At 35.6% G+C, this 25,267-nt stretch overlaps 4 protein-coding genes across 6 annotated transcripts; 2 read left to right on the forward strand and 2 right to left on the reverse strand.

Annotated features, from left to right (window-relative positions):
- The first annotated feature begins 1,684 nt into the window (after positions 1-1,684).
- On the forward strand, positions 1,685-6,254 carry LOC122002773. Of its 2 annotated transcripts, none has more exons than XM_042558083.1 (6): positions 1,685-1,890; positions 2,362-2,442; positions 3,106-3,234; positions 4,035-4,097; positions 4,715-4,839; positions 5,726-6,254. In XM_042558083.1, the coding sequence occupies exons 1-6, from the start codon at positions 1,795-1,797 to the stop codon at positions 5,916-5,918; spliced, it is 687 nt and encodes a 228-aa protein (XP_042414017.1). In that variant the 5' UTR covers positions 1,685-1,794; the 3' UTR covers positions 5,919-6,254. The 2 variants fall into 2 exon arrangements, with proteins under 2 accessions (XP_042414017.1, XP_042414018.1); XM_042558084.1 differs by lacking the exon at positions 5,726-6,254 and adding an exon at positions 4,985-5,701.
- A 3,352-nt stretch (positions 6,255-9,606) lies between these two features.
- LOC121999757 lies at positions 9,607-10,580 on the forward strand. Its single transcript, XM_042554397.1, has 2 exons — positions 9,607-9,996; positions 10,098-10,580. The coding sequence occupies exons 1-2, from the start codon at positions 9,607-9,609 to the stop codon at positions 10,578-10,580; spliced, it is 873 nt and encodes a 290-aa protein (XP_042410331.1).
- LOC122002774 (chitin elicitor-binding protein-like) lies at positions 10,325-17,324 on the reverse strand. 2 transcript variants are annotated; one of them, XR_006117720.1, is made up of 7 exons: positions 16,602-17,324; positions 15,372-15,489; positions 15,098-15,282; positions 14,854-15,016; positions 14,464-14,574; positions 11,143-11,182; positions 10,325-10,657 (listed from the first exon to the last, which is right to left on the reverse strand). XR_006117720.1 is itself a non-coding variant. In XM_042558085.1 (4 exons), exons 1-4 carry the CDS (start codon positions 17,248-17,250, stop codon positions 14,895-14,897), a joined length of 1,074 nt encoding a protein of 357 aa, XP_042414019.1. In that variant the 5' UTR covers positions 17,251-17,324; the 3' UTR covers positions 14,634-14,894. The 2 variants fall into 2 exon arrangements, 1 of the variants encoding a protein (XP_042414019.1); XM_042558085.1 differs by lacking the exons at positions 10,325-10,657; positions 11,143-11,182; positions 14,464-14,574 and having other exon boundaries at positions 14,634-15,016.
- A 6,418-nt stretch (positions 17,325-23,742) lies between these two features.
- LOC122000543 (thiosulfate sulfurtransferase 16, chloroplastic-like) lies at positions 23,743-25,000 on the reverse strand. The gene is made up of 5 exons (XM_042554916.1): positions 24,720-25,000; positions 24,467-24,639; positions 24,302-24,372; positions 24,151-24,204; positions 23,743-24,049 (listed from the first exon to the last, which is right to left on the reverse strand). The coding sequence occupies exons 1-5, from the start codon at positions 24,983-24,985 to the stop codon at positions 23,975-23,977; spliced, it is 639 nt and encodes a 212-aa protein (XP_042410850.1). The 5' UTR covers positions 24,986-25,000; the 3' UTR covers positions 23,743-23,974.
- Between the last annotated feature and the right edge of the window lie 267 nt (positions 25,001-25,267).

Here is a 25,267-nt window from a genome sequence, read left to right on the forward strand (position 1 = left end):
TATATCCTTGTGTCTGCTGTGTGTTTGTTTTCTTTCGTTTTAGTTTTTCTATTTCCGCTGTGCTGAGCTAACAAAGTTCTTGAAGAAATTTCTGTTTAGTGTTTTTCAAAGAGGCTATTCACCCCCCTCTAGCCATCTAAGATCCCAACAGTTATGACAACATAGAAGGTGTTGGAATCGATTAAGCAATTGATTAAGGTCAAACCAATCGATTAGGGTAATTAATTGAGGACCTTTTTATGGCAGCACAGAAAGCCTTTGAATCGATTGGGGCAATCAATTAGAGGCTTTCTAATCGATTGATATAACTCACCAATCAATAAGGTATTTGAAAAAGAGTCGTTCTGCAAGTTTTTGAACGGTCGTCTTATGTGATAATCAATTAAGAGAATGACTAATCGATTAGGAGGCATCGAAATAACATTAGAAAAGGGGTTTTCATGAGATTTGAAGTATAGTTGTTCATGCCTATCTTGAGGGGTTGGAGGAGAAGTGCTGCTGCATTTTCAATCACCAAGAGACAATCCAAAGTAACAAGCAAGCATCCCAAGCAAAGAGTTCATTGTAAAGCATGGTGTGCTTTCATTTTCCATTCGTTTTTGATGTTGCTTGTATTTTGCTCTTGTGAGAACAATCTATATGAGGCTTCTCTGTCTCTGTAAAGTTTTCAAGAATGAGATATTTCATAATAAACAAGATTGCGAGAGTCAGACTCTTGAATTAGTCACCTTAAGGAGGTGGAGACCAAGTAAAATCGAGGTGTTAATATTACTTTAAAATTTTTCGCTACAAATCAAATTTAAAGAAACGATCAAAGCTAGTCACTCCCTCTAGCTCTCTACATATCCTAACAATAACTTCAAAGGCTCCAAAGAATGCAATAGATGATTCATTTTTGAAATTCGATTAATTTAACTTCTTTCAACCATTTTGACTAAAACTACTAGATGTCATTCTAAAACTCAAATAGTCTAAATGAGAATATAAAATGACTGAAGAAGCTCTAAGGAACACAACAATTTTAAAAAATTTCATTTTTAAAAGGATCATTTTTGGAATATAATCAATTTAGATCCATATAGTAGTTTTGATTAAATCCTTTAAATAGTCTTCTAGGACTTAAATAGTTACAAGGAACACATCATAAGACTTATTTTTGGAATTAAAATTTAGAACTTTTTAAGACTTGAACAATAAAAATGGAATCATAAAATATCTTTAGTGACTCAAAAGAATACATTAGAGAGATCATTTTTACAACTGCTTTGATTAGTTCTATCAAACCGTTTTGTCCAAAACGTTTATACAATCCTAAATTGGTTAAAATTAGAAAATAAAAGCATAGAATAACTTCTTCAAAGAGCACGAAAGAGTGTTTTTTTTTTATGAAACAATTTTGATCGAAACTATTAAATGTGCATAATGAACCCAAAAGACAAATAACGACAATCCATTTCAATTAGATAACTAAATATATTTAATTTCAAACATTTTAAAAATAAATTGAAAATTAAAATTGTATTTGATTGTCTAAATTTAAATCTATTACAATACAAATAAATTCTGAGAATTCATTTTAGATTATTGAATAATTTTTAATTACTTTTTTAGAATATTTTCATTATTAGCTCAACAAATAAAATAAAATAAAATAAAATAAAATAAAATGGTCCAATATTATCACACTCTCCGACGCGAAGGAGAATCTGGAAACCGAAAGATTTCCTCCGCTCACCTTGTGCGGGTGCAAAGCGAGAATTCCTCCGCCGCCTCCAAGGACTAGGGTTCGCGGCGATGGATCCAAGCTCCCCGATCCTTCGCAACAGCTACTGGGTTTTGAGACACGGGAGGAGCATCCCCAACGAGAAAGGCCTCGTCGTCTCCTCCTTGGTAATCCCTCTCTCTTGTTTCGATCTTTCTCCTCGTTTGATTTGGCTAATGCACATTTCCCTGGTGCATTTGTTGTTAACCAAAAAAAATCCAGCAGTAGTTTTCTTTTCGCCTTCCAATCCGTACGAAAACTGGTTAAAAAAACGTTCTTTCAGCAATCATAATGCCTTTTTCTTGATGTTTTATTGCAAATTCTTGTGCCCTCACTAAAGCTAAGCGCTGAAGTTGTTTTTTGTTCTCCTTGCACTTGTGAATAAAGATTGAAAGCATGAGCGGCCTTTTAGTATTCAGATTCCTCCTCCTACAGTTCGCGACAAAATTGATACAAATATGCAGCATTGTGCATATCAACTCTCATCTCTTCGTTTAACTGTCCCAGCGAAATCAATTTTATCTAACCAATGCATTACTATGATGTAGTATCTTGGAGATCGTTATGATTTCTGTTCACATTGATGTTTTATATGTCAGGAAAATGGCACGCTTGAGAAATATGGATTAGCTTCTGAAGGTTTCAATCAGGCACGGTTGGCTGGAGAGTTGTTTCTTAAGGTATCAATCTTTTGAAATAGGGACCTTCTTTTGTTTATTTGACTTTATATGTAAATCTGCAAAAAACCATGAGTTTTGTAAGATTTAATTATTATGCTAGAGTTGTGTGCTTATATGAATCACCATTACTTGGACCTTGTAATCATTCGTATCATGGGCTTATTTTCCTACAACATGCGTATTCACAACACAAACAGCCAATATCTCTCTAGATCCTTCCTCTGTGCAGCCGTCCATGTGTAATCATTCATCCTTTCCGTGTTGTGGATCTCATCCATGATTTGATGACAAACACTGACTATATATGAGATCCATAGCACGAATGGTTACGGATGAAGGCTCCCTATAAGCTTCTACAGATTTTTTTTTCCCCATACATATGCACAGACATGAACAGAACGTATGCTCCTGCTCCAAATTATTATATATATATATATATATATATATATATATATATGTATAAGCTATGGACCTACTGGTGTTTTTTGTTATCTCGTTCTTTTGAGTTTCCTTTCTTGGAGGTCTCAATGGTTTTTGGTTTCAAACCTGATTTAACAGAGGTTGCTAATTCTGTCACATTGCATGATTGTTGGCTTTAATTTTACTTCTTACTTTTCACTTAACAATATTCTTGTTCTGTGAATACTTTGTTTTTTCATGCAGGAAGTTGAGGAGACGAATATCCTGCCTGAAAATGTTCAAATATGCTATTCTCCATTTTCACGAACTACCGATACTGCTAAAACGGTTGCTAATGTTTTAGGCATACCGTTTGAGGGTTCTCAATGTAAAGTAAGTCATTTCAACTAAAATCAGTTTGTATATTGCAAAGAGCAGAAGTCATGTCATGTGTGATACCCATATTTATGATAAACATAAAACTTTCCTCTTATCCAAATCTCACATGAAGCATAATTATAGGCTCATCTCTTGAAATTGACAAGGTTCATTATTTCCTAACAGTAATAGTACATATACTCACGAGGCAACAACATTGATAAATTTATACTTCTTTGCCTCAATCAAGTTAAATGTCTGAAAACCACATTCCAAATGCTTGCTCTAGTCAATGTTTAAGGACTCCTAGTGCCCAACTATGATGGCAGACTTGATCAATGCTGTATTGATGTCCACTGGAGTATCTTGTGTCTGTCATATACAAGCCACAGATTCTTGTCTCTTGTCTTTGGAGAATAGTACTCTCTTTCCCATGTTTGTTGCTCTCACATATTAGATCTTCCATCTAGAGATCATTACATTTGATGCTCCTTGCTGAAATCCTCATGCTTCGATGTCAATTGAGGATTTGATAATTTCTACCCTCTTACAACAAACCTGGTAAAAATGATCGAATATTCAAAGAGACAAAGCAATGCTGATTAACTTTTACTGGTATAAGTCATATTCTCCTAATTCCTGTGTAACTCAAATTAAACAGATTTTGATGCTCCTTGCTGGATACATAACAATAAAATTTCTGAATCATACTCTTCCTATTTGTCTGCTTAATTTGGTGAAGTTCTAATTGATTAGCAGTTATCCTTGTATTTTCTGTTGGAAATGCTGACATTCTTACCTATCTTATTTTGTAGGCACTGATTGAATTTCGAGAGCGCTATTTTGGACCGTTGTTTGAGCTCCATTCACATGAAAAGGTAAGTCCTCAATTAAACATGTCCTCTGAACTGAAAACTATGGATATATTTTGGATTAAAATCACTGTGCCTAATTGGAAATTAGCCTGTAAGGTTAGAAAATGTGTCAGTGAGTGTTGACTGAAAACAAGTATTTGGCTGTCTTTAATCCACTGCAGTAAGTATACTTTATGAAATATGTTGCTAGTGCACCGAAAAATAACTATTTTGGAAAATTTTAGATAATCTTGTAGAATAAAGAAAGTGATAAACCCCAAAAAGCGGTGAATCATGGACTTGATTGTGCAACACCAAAGCCTTTAGTAACACTAAATAGTTCAAGTAATTATATCTGGGAAAGGAAATTAGATAGGGCGAAATAGAAACTAATTTCCAAATATTTAAGTACACATTTGGATCAGCATCATCTCATTATTATGCAAAATGATTTCTGACTTGAAGAGCTATAATGAATATGAACTTTCAGATATTTGTAATTTAATTAGAGCGTCAACTTCTAGCTTTATTATCAATTATTGTGTCATTTACTATGACAACAATATAGAAGAACTACCTTAGATCTTACTACTCTACTGGAAGCTGTCCTAACAATTAGCTGTTCTATTAATAATTGGCAGTATTCAGAGATATGGGCATTAGATGAGAAGGATCCTTTCATGCCACCTGAAGGTGGAGAAAGTGTTGCAGATGTTGCCTCCCGAATTGCACTTGGTCTGGCAGCAATAGAAACTGAGTTTCAGGGGTACGTAATTGAACATACGCAATGCAAATTTTCTTTTCTCCAAATGTGTGACCACCCTTATCCTTTGTTCACCAAATTGGTGACTGATCGCCTTTTTGGTTAGCTATTGGCTATCATCCCTTGACAGTTTGTTGCTTGTCATTAGGCTAGGGTCGAAGGCATTGCCATATCTCTTTAGGGATGCTTGTGAAAAAACTTTGCTTCGGCATCCAAAACCCTTAAGAACCTTGTATAAAATTTGTGTCCCACAAAAGTTATATGCGCTTGATACATTGATGGAATGGGTGATGTCGTTCCTTCAATGAGAATGAGAGGTCATCTGCTTGGGCTCTGTGCGTGAGTAGTGAGAATCAGCATAGGTCATCTACTTGGCCTTTGTGCGTTAGTAGTGAGAATCAGCATAAATATTCTTCATCGTATTGTTACTTTTTCAACAGGAATGATATTATTTGTGTTGTTTTTTTTCCAGTTTGAGCCCGATTGATATTATGCATGCAAAGCTCTGATAAGTTGATATCGATTGATTAATCCCATCAGTTAAATATCATTGATTGTCCCACCTGGTGATCCACTTAGTTTATGCTCAATTTCATGTTCATGTTTTTCCACATAATAAATGTTGGAATTTCAGACTGTTTTGGTAGAACCGAATCTATCTACAACAGTGAAGGAATTTTCAGACATTCACCTTTCTATCAATGAGGTGGATCAGATGCTCAATATCTGATCTGTTCACTAATACATTTCTTATGAGCTCGTTATCCTTATTTTTTCTTCCCTTGTTTTCTGCATTGTTGTATTAATATCAATCTTTTCCGCAAGTTGATGATTTGTCCTTTCTAGCAAAGTAAGCTTTGTCCAAACTTTTGCCATCTTAATTCTTCAGATTCACAGTCCTTGTTGTCAGTCATGGCGATACACTCCAAATTCTCCAAACAGTACTCAATGCAGTGAAGGAGCTTGAACCATCCAAGGAGGGCGACATTGTTTCGAGAATTAAGCAAGTTGCAGTGCCTTGTATTTTATCCAAGCACCGGAAGTTTGCCCTAGAAACTGGAGAACTACGACAAGTAATTTGATTTGAAATTTAACCCCATGTCTCAAATCATAAATCAAGGCTTCCATAGGATCGCGAGGCAGGGTATTTCGTCACAAAGTTTTTCCCCCACTAGGGTTCTCATCGGAAACCCAAATATAACACCACTTCTATTCCTTGTTTGCTTACCAGAACTGATCTTGACCAACTCCTTGTATTGGTGATTGTAATTACTCTCTGGTTTCTCCTAATTCAGTTTCAACGATTCTATTCTTAGCTACTCTTCTTGCTTACTTGAATAAAGTCTGGAAAACTTGTCTTTGTAGTGACAATGTAAATTCAACTATTTTTCTCTTTTTGAAAGAGTTTCGGGGTCCAATATCTTGTGGAGTAGCTTTATTATTGCGGACAGTAGTGTAAATAAGCCAAGTTTAGTCGTGTTTAAGCTTATTATTTATGTGTTTATGGAGCTAGTTCAAGCTTATTTATTAAAATTTTATTTTAATATCACAATAACACCAAGTGGTGCATAAACATCGTTCATCAAATAAAATTATTCGACCTAAAGACTATGGAGGTTTGGGGATTAAAGAATGGAAGGATACGGACATACGGTGTTGCTCCTCTAGGCAAGGCATGCAATAAGATTCTTCACGAAGATGAATCACTATGGATTGCAATCCTGTGGGCTAAATAGCATAAACCCATTCGAAATTTTAGAGCTGCATGTGTGGGCATGTTGGCGATGTCACTACAAGAATGGTATTTCTTGGAGGATGGTTTCATATGAAAGATTTGTATTGGTGTAAAGATAAGTTTTGGGAATGGCTGACGGTTTGATAGTAGCCTTTAGTTGATAGAGAAAATGGCTTGTTTAATTTTTGTCGACACAAGTGATACTGGACTCGCATGATAAATAAAGATGACATATGGAAATGAGAATTGTTTTATAGGTTTTTGTCGAACCACGTTTGTTAGAGATTATAGATAGAACACCATTGAGGAGGTAAGGAAATGGTAAGAATGTGCTAAGTTAGATGCATGCAAGCAATGTGATAAATAGAGCCAAAACAACCTACACAAAGCACAAAGACTTGACAAAGACTGTGAGTTCAGAGAAGGATGGGGTTGGTATACGAGGGATTGCATGACAAAATTTGTGAAGATGGAAGAAGGATAGCACTAGCATTTGCGGGATTGTAAGGCAAGGAGCATTGAAGGTGACAAGCCAAGGATGTGAATTGTGTAAAATATGATAATGGGAAGGAGCCAAGGGTTCATTGCATTTGAGAGACGTGAGAAGAACTCAAAGTCGGGATAAATTTCATGTGAGATGTAAGTAAAGTAAATTGTTGGAGTGAAAGATGATATTATTCATCCTAAGCGGCTCAGTATTATCAACTTTACTGTAAGATACATGTCAGTAAATTACGGGAGACATTTTACCTTAGCACAATAATCTTTGTATAGATAGGTCAGATAGCTAACGAAATATTTTGTACCTGTTGAAAATTAACTAAGGCTTATTAAAATAAATATCCATATAAATATCAACTGTGTCAATTGATATAAGTGAACTATATACATACAAGATATTAAGATAGATAACAACTTGACATGACCTTAATCAAAGTCAAGGGATTGGTTAACTTGTGTTGAGATCAAATCACGAATCAATTGATGATTGAGAAAATCAACCTCCGCATATAAAGGGTTTTGTAGTTTGACCCAATTAACTTATAAGTGGATATTAATTGACCGATGGGTAAGGATCCACCAACTAATTATTTAGACTTTAGATAAATTAAATGAAATATTTTTCAACTGTTTGGTCTGGTCAATTGAATTCTATTGAAAGAGCATATAATGTCCGAGTCCATTGAAGTAGTCAACTAAGTACGCGATTAGTTTAAAAGGAGTTCAAGAAGTTATGTTGTAGCGGTAGAATGTTTCCTTAATTTTTTTAGATATTTAAAAATTAAGAGGGTGTTTGACTAAATTTATTAAAAATAGCTTATAAGTTCGTACAATTTATAACTTGTTTTAAGAGCTTATAAGTTGTTAGATCTTATTTTAAAAATAAGTTGTTAAAGTGTTTGGGTGAACTTATTACAATCAACTTAAAGGTATTGATGTGTTTGGTATTATAAGATCTTTTTATTAATAAAATTATCAAAAATGGTATAATACTATTAATAGAAGATTTTGAGATTTTTATTAATAGAGGATTTTGGATGAATTTTTGCACCGGGAGAGAGAAAATTAGAAAGAGACGTTGGCCGAGAAGATGACACAGCGTTGTAAGAAAAGTCGACAGAGATAAAAAGATATTAGGCTTATAAAAATTTATGGAGGATAAGATGAGGATTTATGAAATTATATAAGGATATTTTAGAGAAAAAAATAATTAAAATAAGATCTTTTTAAAAAAGTAGAGTCTTCCATACTTTTTTAAAAACAGCTTATAAGCTCCAAAATAACTTATTTTGACAGCTTATAAGTTGTTAAAAAAAAAATTTTACCAAACAAATTTGAAGAGTTTATAAGCTCCAAAATAACTTATAAGCTATTTTGGAGAGCTTATAAGTTCAGCCAAACACCCTCTAAATCTCAATTTTGGTGAATTAACGAATGATTTTTTTAATGGGTGGTTAATCTAAGAAAACTAGATTGATGGACCGTTTACTACGAGCGCTTTTTAATTTATCTTGGTGGTTAATAGAAAATTTCTGTAGAATCAAATCAATTATTCTAGAATTAATCGTCTTAAGTTGGATAGTGTCAATTAAAATAAAATGAAATTGAAGATTAAAATTTCAATGACATTTTCGGATAGAGCAATGATATGCACAAGGAAAAAACCTCAATGAAAATCTCAAGGATAGATACATAAAATCATGGCCCACCATTTCACTTGTTGTGGACCTCATCACTTTATGTGTCTATTCTTGAAATTTTCATTGAGTTTTTTTTCTTGTGCATATCATTTTTCTTTCGGAGTGAAAGGGGTTTAATTAATTGCTTTTGATGGATGAATTGTAGTAGAAATAGATTGATTTCATCTGAAATTTTGGTGCATGGGCCTAATTTGTGAGTAAAATGAAAAGATTTGCTTTGAATTGCAACCTCCAATTAGATGCTCTTTGCATACTTTATGCTCGTTCCTGTTCGTAGGTGGATTGTTGTGATTGGCGTATCCGATTCAATGGTTGGCTTTTAGAGATTGAAATTTTCAGAAAGGTTCCAATCCACGAGATTTATTAATCAAGATTGGATTGTGATGCAGTATCGAGATTGAACTAAGGCTGCGTTTGGCAGGGGATAATTTATCTTGTAATGTAATTTAGATTACATTACAAGGTTAGATTAATTTGTTTGGTTTCATTTTTAACTTGTAATGTAATGTAATCTGAATTACAAAATGTAATGAAGTTTTGTAATCTAGATTACAAAACAAACACATTGTAATCCGATTACATTACAAGGTCATCGTTTAACAAAAATTTAAATGTCAAATATACCCTTAATCTGTCACCGCCCATCGTCGCCTGCCGCCGCCCACCGGCCGGCGTCGACCGGCCGGCGGCGGTCGGCCGGCGACCGGCCCGCGACCGGCCGCGCGACCGGGGACCGACGACTGCGGCCGACGACCGGCGGCGGCGGGCGACGACCGGCGGCGGCCAACAATAATTACATTACACCCAACCAAACATAGCCTAAGGGTTATTTGGATGGAATCATTCAATGTTGATAATTACTTGCCTCCTCGTAAGCGTCTGCTTGCTGAACTAAGGAGGGAGAATCTGGAATCTGATTTCCTGCCACCAGTTCCTTTTCTTTCAGGTGATCTTGGTGCCCGTCTTCGAGATGTTATTAATTCCTCAGTTTCGACTCCAGAAAAAATTATTGAGGTTTCCAAGTCAGTAGCTTTGGCTGCAAGTGAGATTGCTGTGGCAGCAAGAAACACTGCAATTGAGAAAGCAGCTGCAGCCACGAAGGCCAAAGCTGATGCAAAGAATGCACTGCTGCTTCTGGATTCCACTACGATGAATAAAAAAATCCAGAAATGGCTGTTTGACCAAAGGCAAATTGAGGAAGAAGCAGATCCCAATAAAGCTCCTGTATAAGACTAACCATCCTTCTAGAAGCAAAGCATCAAACAAAGAACTAGCCAGAAAACGTCATCACAATGAATAGCTCACCTAGAATCTTAAACCATAAGGAAAAACGTGCTGGGAAAGCAGTTGGATATAATGGAGATGTCTGCAATGAGAATTCACATGTTTTCTATGCAGAGAATATGATGAAAAGTAACAATTCAGAAGGGAAAATTAGTATCTGTTGTGAAATTGGCAATGCTGAGGAGGAAGAATCTGATCAGCACACAAAAAAACAAGAAAATGAATCTATGATCGGATCAGTAGCTGGTAGTGGGAAAGTGAGAATCCGACAAAAGAAATTATCTTTAAGTCAATGTAACATTAGAGAACGAGTAGAGATGAAAAAATTGACACTCTCTGAAAACCTTTCTTCTTTCACAAAAGAATCAGATTTAGATTCTGCAGGAAGTAATATGTCTTCAGATGATGCAGAAGTGTCTCCTGGAGGTGGAGCGTCAATGCAGATTTCAACAGCATGGAAATGCAGAAAGATCAAGGCATCACAGTGCTCCCCCAAGAGCAAGATCTTGAAAGCTTTATGTTGACAATTCTTCAGCAAGCAAGATCACCATTGTGAGTACCCACATGATAAACTTCCTATCTTGAGCTTTTGGAGCACAATCTGGCATCCATCACAAGTTTCATATGCAATGTGGATAGGGAGTTAATCAGGTCCCTTAGAAGTTTTGTCAAAACTATTAGATAGATAAATGTTCCATGGAGCTTCTTTATTCATCTCATGCAAATTTTGACTATTAGAGTTCTAGAAGGTCATTTAGCAATTATAATTAAAATGGTTAGATGGACAGTGAAATTTTGAACATAATTCCTCAAATTGTGACCCTTGAGAATATTTGAAAATAAGAAACCTATTATTATTATTATTATTATTATTATTATTATTATTATTATTATTATTATTATTAAAAATTAGTTTGCACATGCTATTTAATTTACATCGATTAATCCTGGAATGACCAGCTTAACTCTATAAAAAAATTTCATTGACTACCGAGATAAATCAGAAAGCACAACATTCTTGTCAATCATCCATTAAAAAAATTATTCGCTAATTTACTGAAATTAAAAATTTTGATTCTTAAATACCTGAAAAATTAAGAAGACGTCCTTTCACTGCATCACTAACCTGCGGACAAGAAATATGTTATGTTTGATTGATATACATAATTCTATCTTTAATTATTTACATGCTTTGATCATCATACTTATTTATTAGTATTATTGTGCTCTTGCTTGCATGTATTTATCATATCTTATTTGTTTGTTTTTGATGTGATACTAACATGATAGTATAATGCAATTCAAAGATTATGCTTCTACTCTATTGCCTATGGTGTTTCCCGTGATTGTGCTTCACTTCTATAAATCCACTATAACGACCCTTTATAAAAGGTAATTGGATAAGCCTCTGCACCTTAACCAAGAGTTATTCAATAAGCTTTCATCTCTGATCAAAGTTAAGAAAATGCTAATCTATGTGAGAAGGAGATTATCAAGAGCTTAAGTTGAAGCTTATTGCCTTTCAGGACTTTGAACACTTATTGATAAAATATTAAGACTATTTTCGTTCAATCCCTTGTGTCTCCAATTGGTTAGATGGTCAAATGTAATTGTTAGAAGCCAACAACTATGTCTCTAGTTGACTAGATCTCACCTCTAGTTAACTACTCAGGTTCCTAGTGAATCCAAATCACTATTACTCAAATAAAAATATGTGGTTCAACCAACAGTTGCATTCATTTTTTTTTATAATCCAAATATTTGAGGTCCAAGTAGTTCGGGATGGATGGTTCTACCCCGACCACTAAATAAATTTAGAAAGCACAGGTGGATCTTGACATGGTATCCAAGAGTCACCTGTGGTTCAAACTCTACAAGTGTTAGAAAATACTCAGTGTGAAATTTGAACCCTCATTACATGGGAATCATCTTTGCTTCTTACCACCGTGCCGCACCATGCCCCATGGGGGCAACATTTATTTTTTTTTTTAAGTTGGCACTAGATATCCAAGCCTTCGGCCCGACTAATCCTAGGATAACCGCTCAGGTCCGACAAAAAATTTCTATTGGTCATCAGGATAAATCGGAGAAGTGCACTTAGAGAGGCATCCTGACAGTCAGTGTTCTCGGGTAGGGATGACAATAGATTGGATTCGAATCGGATTCCATATCTTCCATCTCCATACTCATCTGATATTGGATATCCATCCTCATACTCATATCCATTAAAAGATCGGATATCTTATATACTAATATTTTTTTTTCTTTTTATCCAACTATCATCATTTAACAAAAGCATATTAGAATTAACATCATATTAAAAAAATAGAAAATATAATTAAAAAATAGATTAAACATCTATATAACCTAATCCTAACATTAACAAAAATAGTTAGTAGGTTTTAGAAAAAAAATCATTAATGTGTGTGTGTGTGTGTGTATATATATATATAATTTAATCAGATATTTGGATCAGATATTGAATACTGGTAGTCCCTCAATATCCTCTTCCATTCAGATAGGATATTGACTTCTCCATCATTGTCATCCCTATTCTTAGGTTTGTTATCCATTGAAGGAAAAATCCCCTACAATACATTGTAGTTGAGTCTCGAACTCTAGATTTCTAGTCTCTCATTGGAGGGCCTACCTTCATTTGATTTCATAGTGCTTCAATTGATTAGATCTTAGATGATCCTACCTTCACTTGGTTTCCAATCATATAAGTCTACCTAATGGCTCGAGATTGATCTAGCTGACAAACTACAACATGAGACATAAAATCCCCCAATAGAAGATTTTACAACCAAACCACTAGGTAGTCTTCCCCTATTTGTCTATCACACATCATCTTTATAATGATGTTGCTCAGAGACAAAAAAAACTCCAAATTTTCATTCACTCTTGTCACCTCTTATAAGTCGTATGCCTCTAGGTCTTCAACCTCCTTGATCCAAGTCGTCGAGCCATTGAACACACCAAGTTCTACGAGCTCACTTAGTGTCATTCAACCAATGCTTCATAATATTGAGTCCATCTCATTCTAGACAATGGAGTCATTGAATGCGCCAAACTCCCCAAGCTCACTCTGTGTCATCCAATCTTTCATATAGAGTTTTTTAAGTTCCTCTAAAACTCCACCATTCGTGCTAGGCTGCTGAATCATTGAGACAAATATAACTAGACTACGTCCAAGTCCATGCAGACTTAATGCACATATTACTCCATGCAATTATAACCTAGGATGATCAATCACATACAAGCACACACGCCACTAACTGTGAATCATTACGATGCATTGTCTACTTAGGCTCTCTCCCTCTAGTCGAATCATAGCAAATTCCGAACCTATGATATAATGAAAAGGGTTCACATATGTTGATGGTGCTTAGCACTCACACATTTATATTCAAGGTAGGAAGTGCAAGTTTTATGATGGTATTGCTAGTGGTGCTCAAGAGATGAAGGGAGAGACCTTAGGACGAAAGAAAGGGAACCCAATAGCTAAAGATGTAGTGTAATAGACATATTTGTAAGAACATTGCCATCAGTATATTGGAAGAAGAGAAATTTTGATACCATTAAAAAAGAATTGATAATAAAATTCAAATAATATAGTTGTAATATGTTTTTGGTAACTCGCAATAACTAGAGAAGTTATTTAGATGTTTTACAAGAAATAATCAATAGATAAACAATCTGTTCTTGTCAACTACTAATTATTCTTCTTACTTAATGCAAACAAATTTATGCAGCCTTTAGTCAGTCCAGGCACCAAATCATTTTTCTAGTTATCAATAAAAATCCTCAACATCATCCAGACTCTGCTCTTGTCTATGAATCCTTTGTTCTCATCCTCAAGCCCTCTGATATCATTGTGAATTCGCTTGGATTTCACAAACTGACTTCAACAGTTGAACTACCTGATCGACCCATTGAATAATGTGCTTACCCCTCAACTTGATAGCTTTGTCCTTACCTACTGGATAATTCACTAGACTGAATTGAACTCAAACTGACTACAAACCTCTTAGTCCAACTACTCTAATTGAATTACTCATGCAGCTCAATTGAATTGGCTTATGCCCTCCTTTTCTTGAATTAACAAACCCAAACCAATTGACTTGAACTACTTTGACTGGACCACACGGTTGGAACACATTGATCTATCTAGCACATCCTGATTGACTAGACCAATTGGTTCAACTAGCCCACACGTCTAGACTAGATCAATGTGTCTAATTCATCCTAATTGATGAGAGTTGCTATTTGGCTCGTCACTATTAGCTTGACCATGGAGCAAAAAAAGCTTATGCATGCAAATATCATATGTAAGAGTTATCTTCTACTAAGATATATCATGCAAAGACTCTAGAACAAGGAAATAAAATTACAAGCAAAGCATACCTTAGTTTTTGGTTGCTTATACATTCCTCAGTCTTAGTTATCCATGGTTTTGATCTTCCTTTTCCTTCTTTATCTTTTGATGGCCTTCTATTGGGGAAAGAGACTTTAGACCTACATGTTCATTCATCAGATTATAATGGGATGATTCTTTAATCCAATAGCTCACAATCAACAGGTTAACATTTTCAATTCAACTTATTTAACAATTATTGTTTATGTTAACCACAGAACAATATCACAACCATTCAATTTTATAAACATCTGGTTTGATAGCAATACTATCAGCCAAGCATGCCTGAGATACTAATTATGCGAAAGCCAACATCGAATAAGTAGATACAAAAGGTATTCTGCTTTTAAATTGAGAAAGCTAAAGAACCCTCTACTAACTTCATACGATGCTACAAGATCTTGGGATTTTATCTTTTACATCATGATCCCCAACCTAGCAGAGCCATTGCAAGGGAAATGTAGAGTAGCAAGAGATACAATGATTGAGCCTCGACCCCTGGAGAAAACCCGCCACTGGGTTGTGGTGCCGGCGCTCCTGCAGCTGATCAATCAATGATAACAGTTACATTCCATCCTATATGATAATATGGTTAATTACCCAAGTTTCAGGCAGTCAGCTTACTATTGCACAATGACTGAGTTGTTAAGTTGGTGAGTATTCTGAAGGAGCTAGTGTTGGTGTAGCCAGCATAGGCACATGTTGTGCTCTCACAGACTGCGCTGGATGAGTTGCCAAGGGAGAGAGCTTTGCAGGTTGCTACTGGGCAAACTGAAGAACTGATCCCCTGGGTCGGATGGCAGTCCAGCCTAATGCAATCCAAAGAAGAATTCCCAAGTATTAGAAATATATATATATAACTGGGGGAAAAAAAATCATTAACAAAGCATATACTTACTCCCACGATGATGAGCTGCAGCTGCAGCGGACACAGTTGTTTGCAGTCAGAATATAACTTCCATTAGAAACAAGGAGGCCACTGTCCAAAGAGGCATTACTAATTGCTGAAGAACACACTGTAACACCAATGTTTATTGTTAACATAAAGCAGTACTACAAAGAACTAAAGTCAGGAATAAAAGATCTTGGGAGATAGATCTGGTGTTATTGAATGCTGACAGAGCATATAGTTTTTATACATTAGAATCTGTAAAATAATTCCTCAAAGGTTGCGGTAGGAACCTATTTGGAAAGTGCATAAAATAGTAAACTAGAAACGATCATCATTATTTATTGAAGGTCTCTCTATTCAATACGTTTCAGTCAAGCCATTCAAAATTGCTGCATATAATTTAACTTCTCTTTCATGATCTTTACCTACAAAGTTTTATTGCTAAGCACTATAAGATCTATTAGTGATAATGAACCATACTAGTGCTTCAAATTCAGTGCCTAAAGATTGATCATTTTTAGAGCATTGAAGATCCTTAATAAACCAAAGATCTGAATGCGATCTTAAGTATCGATATCAACTGTGGCAAGTGGAATATAGGCCTGCATTTAGCAATAGCAGGTGGTGTTTGCGATTGTGATTTATCAAGTGCATGACCAGTGAAGCCAACCATACAATTATGCACGGAATCAAGGTTGTCTACAATATTTATAGAAAGCTGCATGCCAGAATTCTTTTAACAAAAAGACAAAGTCTAATTGTTGATTTATTTTCTAAAACAAATACTAATCATACAGGTTAGATCAGCATGCACACTATTATCTGAATCCCAGAAACAAACAGCACATGATTCAGTAAGTTCGGAGTAGAACCATCCACTCTACAACTCCACAAGATATAATCAGCCATCTATGGATAAAATTTTCATTGATCAATCCAATTCAAAAGTAAAGTTTCGACAGCAAAATACCAAGCCTATTTCAAAAGTATCTGAGTTCAACTACATGATGTTATCTATGATTGAGCTCTTAATTTTACTACAAGGTTAGAATTTGTTCAACAACAAAATGTTTGAGGCAATCGCTGGTGCTAACTAAGTACACTATAAAGGTGACTCTTTCTTGTGTATAAACGATGGCTAATCATCTGTACAGACAATTTTAAGCAAGCATACTGTTTTATGTTTTCATATAGATCCAATAGTAGGCAACTGTGAGGGAAGAAAGAGAAGCAAACCTCTGAGAGGAACATCAAGAACTTGGCCAGCCTGGAGGGTTTTGGGATCCGTAATCCCATTCAGACTCATCAATGTCTCCTCCTTTGTCCCGAACTCCGCCGCGATGCCCGACACTGTGCTGCCTGCCGCCACCAGATGCGCGTAGTGCACCACCGGAAGGCCCTCCACCTCGTCGCAGCTGCAGGGCAAGGGGATGTAGACCTCCTGCCCTAGTTGGATCAAACTAGGGTCGGAGATGTTGTTGGCGGCGGCGATCTCCTGGTAGGTGACGAGTCCGTCGAAGGTATTCCGAGAGATGGAATCTAGGTTGTCGCCGGGGACGACCCGGTAGAGTGGGCGGTGGGCGGAGGCGCCGCGGCCGGCGGAGCAGGAGCAGGAGAGGCGGACGCGGAGGGTGGAGCCAGCAGGGACGGAGCGGGAGCTCGGGGTGGAGAGGGGGAGGTCGTTGGCGGCAAGGAGGGAGCGGAAGGAGCGGATCTGGAAAAGGGTCATGACTCCGGCGAGGTTGGTGGCGTTGCGAGCGGTGTAGCCGACGAGGCCCTGGCACCGGGCGGCGCGACCGCGCGAGAGGCAGGTGAAGTTGGCGGCGGCCGCCGGCGGTACGAGGAAGATAACGAGGAAAGGGAGGAGGAGGAATCTGGCCGCCATTGTGCTCGACGTCGTGACAGCGAGTCGAGCAGCGACGTGTTGTCGGTTATTCGCTGTCTGCCGTTGCGGGGTGGGTTAAATTTAAAAGCTCTAGAGGGTTTTGAGTTTGAATCGAAGTCTTCTCGGGTTTGACTTATTTTGACTTGAATAATGCCTTCAATTATTTTATTTATTACTCGACGGGGTACTATTTAGGGTTTACTAGTGGGGATCAGTAATTATTTACCGAGGATAAATCTGTTTTTTTTTTAATGTGGTTTGAATATTGCCCGTGATTATAATATTGTGAGAGATCATGTTACTTTATATTAAAAATTCTTAATTATCAAAATATCTGAAAGAAGAAAATCAAATAAGACTTAATTAATAATAATAATAAATTACTTAAACATAAATAATAAAAAAGTATTGTTATTCTATTATCGAGATTTTAAAATTATAAAAAATTTGATAAAAAATAATTTATAAATTACTAATTTTGTATTATAAAACTAATTGAGAATGTTTTTTAGGGAATAAATTTGGTGTGCCACTTAATTTTGTTCATTCTATATTAATTAATTGAATAAGTTCAACTAATTTATTAAATTAAATGAATATATATATATATATTCAATTAGTTAATATTATTAAATAATATTTTTTGATAAAACTTATATTAAATAAATAAAATAAATTATTTATCAAACTCAATAACCCATCTCAAAATTATAAAAATAAATAAATCAACTATTTAAGAATCAATTATTTCAATTCTTTATTCAAATGGTACACATGCATTATTCAAATGGCACACATGCATAAATCGAAGAAAAAATTTACAAGCACTTCTTAATCATAATTTAAATTTTGCATATGGTCCGTACGAAAGAAAATTTATTTTCACTCCCTAATTAAATATAATAATATTAATTTATCTAATTACTCCTTATATGTTTTAAGTATAAAAAATCTAAAATAAATATAATTCTTTTAATATTTAGCATATTAAAATAGAATCTAATATATTTTTTATTAAATTAAGAATGACTTTTTTCCATTTAATTTGATAGAAAATATAATATTTTTTTAAAATAGTGTTAAATTAGATGAAAAATATAGTAGATTTTCTTTAAATAGTACTAAATTTAGGAGAAATTATATTAAACGTACAAAAAATTATTTAATTTGATTGAAAATATACTCAATTATAATTTAAAGTGATAAATTTAAGAGAAATTATATCTATTTTTTAATTTTTTAAATGATATTAAATTTAGGAGGAATTATATTAAGCGGGAAAAAGTTATGATTAATTTGTTAGAAAATATACTCGATTCTAATTTTAAATGATATTTAAAAAAATTTATATTTATTTTTGAACTTTTTTATATATAAAAATATCAGGGACAATTATATAACAATTTTTACATAAAAGTATTGAAATCAATAAAATTTTACATATAAAGAGTGAAAATAAAGTTTTTTTAAATATAGAAATGGTATATAAAGTTAAAATTATGAGGGAGTATATTTCTCTAATTTATGCTAAATCAAATCTTTTAAAATAATTAAATATAATTAAAAAATAATTAAAAGTAGATATTAATGGATTATTTTGACGTGGACGTGTAGGACGGAGGTGGATGCCAAAGTGTGTACGTGTATGAGCATCTGAAAGTGACACATGTCGAAGATTTGTCGCCTTTTAAATTTGAAATCATCCAAGTTTTTAACCAAATGAAAAATAAATTAAAAAAATGACCCTTTTTTAATTCTTTATATAAAAGGCATCTCAATTAATTTTTTTTCTTATATCTATGAGACAATTATGAAATATTCTCTCTCGCTCTCTCTCTCTCTATATATATATATATATAATTTTTTAAATGCAATAAAAATATAGCGATATAGATTATAAATTTAAAGAATTAAAATTCTAAAAATAAAATAATCATATCATAATTTAAATTAAAACTTAGTGCAACAATAAGTTTTAGGATATATGCACAAATTTTTCTAATCTGAAAGTTTGAATAGAGGCCATTTGGTAGAATTTTAATGGGTGGATTATTAACAGATAGGTCTATTAAAATAGATTAATCCATGCAATGGATCATCTTTTTACGAATCAGAAAATTCATCCTCCTTTCAATAGACGAGATCTTCTGGTCCATAATTTATGAATCAGAGGATGATCTATTAAGAAGATTAGTGGATTAAGAGGATGGTCTACTATCTTTGATTAGTGGATTATGATGAACCCTACCTGTTTTACATGTAGAATCTATCAAAATGGACCAATCTATGCAATGGGTCATCCTCTAGTCCACAAATTATGGACCAGAGGATCCGTCCTCCTTTCAGTAAGTGGGATCCTCTATTTCGTAATTTGCAAATCAATGAATGGTCCACTGTCTTTGATTAGTGGATTATGATGGCCCCACCTGTTTAACAGGTAGGATCCATCAAAATGGATCAATCCATACAATGGATCATCTTCTGGTTTGCAAATTACGGGACAGAAGATCCGTCCTCCTTTCAACAGGCAAGATCCTCTGATTTGCAATTTGCAGACTACCTTTGATTGGTGGGTTATGATGGACTCCACTTGTTTAATAGGTAAGGTCTATCAAAATGGATCAATCCATATAGTGGACTATCCTTTGACCTCTGGTCCGCAAATTGTGAATCAGAGGATCTGTCCTCTTTCAGCAGGCGAGATCCTCTGGTCTGCTATTGTGGACCAGAGAATGGTCCATTACCTTTAATTGGTGAATTACGATGGACCCCATCTATTTAACAGATAGGGTCCATTAAAATGGATCAATCTATACAGTGGATCATTCTCGGATCCATAAATTATGGACTAGAGGATTCGTCCTCCAACAGATGGAATCCTCTAATCTATAATTTACGGACCAGAGAATAGTCCACTGCATTTGATTGATGAATTATGATGAATCCCGTCTAATTAAGAGATGAGATTCATTAAAATAGACCAATTTATATAATGGATCATTTAGTCTATAAATTTATAGTAGATCCGTACTCCTTTCAGTGGGCGAGATCCTCCTCTTGACCTCAATTTACTCAATTTACGGATACTTTTATTGGTGAATTATACGATGGACCCTACTGAGGATCCATCCTCCTCTTTCAGCCGAGATTTACATTGAAAACTAGTAAAATTAGCTCACAAACTTAATTACATTATCACTAATAAAACTGCATTCAGAAAAAGCATTCACAAATGGAGTACTACAACTGCATTCACAAATGCACGCAGTGAGGAATAACATATGGATCAAAAAGGAAATTTCAAAGCAGTATTAATCTAAACCACGAAAGCTAACGTGCTCAAAGAATTAGTGAAATTTGAAGGTTAAATTTAATGGGTTAAACATGATAATTCTTATCTATACATTGAAAAAGTGCAGAGCATCTCCAAACCATGGACACTGGCGTCCCACTTTTTGTACAGACAAAATTTGACTCTAGACCACCTAACTCAACCTCCTGACTTTTCTCAACATGCAGTTTGGATCTTCAAGATCCTAAATTATCATCTTCTCCAGATTCCTTCCAAAATAATATGCTTCAGATTCATTCTAAAATAACACACTCGATCTTAATTTCGATAAACAACGTCGCATGAAATATACTTAAGTTTAAAATAATACCAAATTATAAAAAAATATAAATTTAATCAAAATTTACAAATTATGGAGAAAAAAAATACAACCTTCTAATATTTATAAAATACTTATATTTTATCAAAGAACGCTTCACCGAACATACCTATACTTAAAATCAAGGGTAGAGCCATCCTTAGGCTAGGGTAAACTCCAGTCCTACTCATTTTTAAAAACTTATCAGTAAAATTTTATTTCAGCCTCATCCTCATTTTATTTTTGTCCATATGGTTTATAGTATTTTCATTTCAGTTCTTGTTTCTCCTAATTGAATTGCCAAAAATTTTAATTAAATTTAAAATTTTCCTTATTTACTACTTCACCTCCTTACATATATTACTCTATCTGCCCCACGAGTAGCCAGTACCGCCGCCTTCCTTGTACCTCCTCACATGCGTCTAGTCGTGACATGACTAGCATAACCGCGACAAACCTTCTCCTTATTAGCGTGCTATATTTGTAGGGGCATTGCCATAGCGCGACCCTGGCATCGCTACCTTCCTCTCTGACCACCACGATATCACATTCATTACTATCTCTATTGATAGTTTTGTCATCGCTGCTCTCCCTGCCACAAGCGGCATCGACTCCACTCTATCATCACGACTCGCTGCAACCATCGTAGCTGGTGTAAGGATCTAGCGCGCTAAACAAGCGGAAGTGCAGCGGAAAAATAACTAGATTCTCTATCCAGTGGATCCATGTGAAGGGAAGAAACATTGCTTAAAAATAATCTATAATAAGTTACATAATAGGATTGTACCCTTGATGCGTGCACACGATCTCCCGACAACTCAGATCACAACATGATCTCACGTTCACGCCTCTACGATATCCACATGAACAAGTCTTGCCTTTGTTTGTCTCGCAAACAAACAAGATGGAGAGGAAAACACCTAAGATTGTGCTAGCAACCACAATGGTGATTTCAGCCAAGAGAGGGAAGGAGGAAGAAGAAGAATGCAAAAGACTTTTCACCTTCTCAACTATAAAAAAAATATCATCCAAAATGATATATATATATCTATCCCATGAATATCAAAGGTTTTACCCTTTCATCTTCTAATCTAATGGCTCAAAATTAACCATTCAATCCAATGGTTCAATTTTGACCATTCAACTTCCTCGGTGAACTCAAGTTCACCCAATTAGTCTAACCCATTGATTCTCATGCAATTCGAACTCAACGAATCTAGTTTGAATTGTACTCAATCCAACAATTGGATCCATTTGAGTCTAACTCAATAAGTTCAATTCGGATTACACTTAATCCAATGATCCATCATATAAACCTCTCTCTCTAAATATACTTGTTCTTTGTGTGTGACTCTGTAGGTTCTCGTAACGTTGACAATGTACCCAAATCAACATTTAGATACATAAGCGATGAGTGACATCTAGAAAGGCATCATTGCTACCTAAGTGACGAAAAAGTTGAGATCCGACCTAACCTGTCCGTGACTATTATCTTGTATGACTTGGTCCTTCTATCCTTGATATCTAGATTGATCAATGAGGCATAGACCGTGTCATCCTCTTATCAATCTTTATGTTTCTTGATCTCTAAGTAGATACACTCAATCAAATAAACTTAATATCTTATATTAACTAATTTGCGCATGACCATGCTTTCTTATGTCCTACTAATCAAGGGGTCCATAGATATCGCTTCCGTCATATGGAAGGGATAGATCTCATCTACATCACTCACATCCCTACGCATAATTTATTGTATACCCAGTGATCGACTTTATTGTCCATCCTGTTACAGGTGACGTTTGACGATACCCAAGTACACAACTCTTTATGTAGGGAACCGTAGTGACTTCAGGTCTAAGGACTATTCATACCAATAGTCACATGAGAATGTTTATGACACTCATATAACGATCCATGAAATATTCTCATGGCGGGTCATTCAGTATATATTCTCTAATATATATCCATGTGTCAACCTGATATCTCATATCTATGACTTATGAGATTAAGTCATCCGTTGACCTACATGCTAGTCTCAACGCATTAATATTATCCTTGTATATTAATGCTCGACTAGGAATAGTTTAGAGTAGCGTTCTCTACAATATCTTACTATCAATTCAACTAATTGATACATTGTACATTAAAACCTTCTATTCTAAGACATTATTATACTTATTCAATTGACACTAAACTGAAATAAATATAATAACCAACTTTACTTTTTATTAATAATGATATATGATACAAAATGAGCCCTTAAAATCATCTCATAATTGGTACTAGGGCTAATACTAACAGCTGGAACATCAATGCCGACGATCAATCCCAAATAATTTTAAATCTTGGCTACGCTCCTTCTTAAAACAACACCAATTTATTGAAATTTAGACCGTGAGTGTAAATAAAACGACATCTGAAATGCATTATTTCGGATGAGACTAGGAGAGGACCACCAATTTATTGAAATTTAGACGGTAAGTGTAAAAGAAACGCCATCTGAAATGCATTATTTTGGAGGAGATTAGGAGAGGACCGGTTTACGGTCCAAGAGATCCAAACAGCTCAACATGACCATCTAAGGCATCTTATTCTTGCATATGTTATTGTTGTTGGGGTAAATCTTCTTTTACCATCTTCCACATCTTCGAGGAACTGTGGAGCATCTCTACCTCTCGAGGGCTCAACCCACCTAGGCCCTAGCACTCAATTGACTCGATTGTCCCCAATCCCCGTCACTTGGTTCTGCTTCTTGAGCATCTTGACATGACTTAGTATTCCCTCGATTCGATTCCTCAAGCTCTCCAATTCAGGTTAGTATTCTTAGACATTGCGCTCTTATGCTAATCAGCACATGGGTAACAATGTTTTAAATTAATATATATGTTTTCTCAATACCAAGGACAAGGAGATACACAAGATATATAGAGAAATGCAGGCGAAGGACTTCCCCTCTCAGTTAATTGAGATGGTAGTTACTGAATGTAGTAACAAAGCACAGGTGTTCGACCCTTGTAACATCTTTTTCTTATTGTCCATATCTACAACGCCCAAGCATTTTGGCTTCTTCTTCATGCATCAACTGGGAGTCTGTTCTGCAGCCAGAGAGAGAAGCCACCTTCTACGTCAGTGATGCCGGTGAAACCCTGTCGAAATTAACCAGAAGTTAATTAACAATCATGCACTACTCTCTCTTAATTATTATAATTCACTGATCATGCCAAAGCTTATGATCAGCTGCGCTTACAGCTGCTGCAAGTTCAGCTGCTGCCATCAGTGATCTTCTCCCACTTTGGCTCCCCTGTGCAAAAAAAAAAAAATCCATCTTTTAGAAACAAATAATAATAATAATAATAACATATATAATTAATTTGAGAAGTTGATCGATCACAACTCACAATTATTATCTCATCGTCCTCGCCGAAGGCCGACAAGACTTGCACCAGGAAGTTGGGATTTTTAGTCAGCCCTGGAGGAAAAGAAATAAGAATTAATCAGAGTTTCAGAAATGAAATTGCAATTGCAATTGCTTGCGTTTATATATGAAATATATATATATATACCTGAGCCAGTTTTAAGCATGTAAGGAACGTTTACGGCTCCCGTCGGATGGCCGGCGTTGAACTCGTCCACGGTCCTGATGTCGAGATAGTGGTGGCCGGCCTGAAGCAGCTCCCGGGCCACTCGGACCGGCACCGACATCGGCACCGTGGCCGCTTCGCCGGCGAAGGCGGAGCTGATATATTGATGTCGTATGGAAAACGTGAATATAATGACAAATTAAGCATTTAATTAATTAATTTATTTATTTATTACCTCCCGAAGCTCTGGCTACGACGATGCTCGGGGATCTCACTGCGTCGCCGGAAACAGAGAGGGGGAGTCCTTCGCCTGGCTGAAGAAGCCGGGGAACTCATGATACTGGAGTTTGAGAAGGAGCGGAGCGACGGCTGGCAGCAAGAGAGAGAAGCCATGGTTGTTCTTGTTCGGAGCTCGGCGGTTAAATGCGGTGCAGGAGGAGAAGGAGGAGGAGTAGATGCCGCCCCCTTCCGGCGGCCTATATAGAGCATAATTTCGCCCATTTCAACAATATAAATGAAATTGTTTACCTGGCTCCGGATTGAGTAGAATCGTAGGTCCGTTTGTTGTCTTTTGAGGGTGTAAAAGGCGGGTGAGGATGGTGGTGGAAATTGTTTTTATCTTTTGAGATGGATTTGGATTTTGGATTGGAAAGACGCGTTGGATCATGGTCGGATTTATCCTACAAGAGTAGATCCGTTTGTGGATAAGATTTAATTGATGGGCCCACGTCGATCGGATTGGGATGCTCAGAATTCAAAGCAAAACCTTTACGCCATGCAGAT

Source organism: Zingiber officinale, chromosome 7A, assembly GCF_018446385.1.
Source record: "Zingiber officinale cultivar Zhangliang chromosome 7A, Zo_v1.1, whole genome shotgun sequence".
NCBI lineage: Eukaryota > Viridiplantae > Streptophyta > Magnoliopsida > Zingiberales > Zingiberaceae > Zingiber > Zingiber officinale.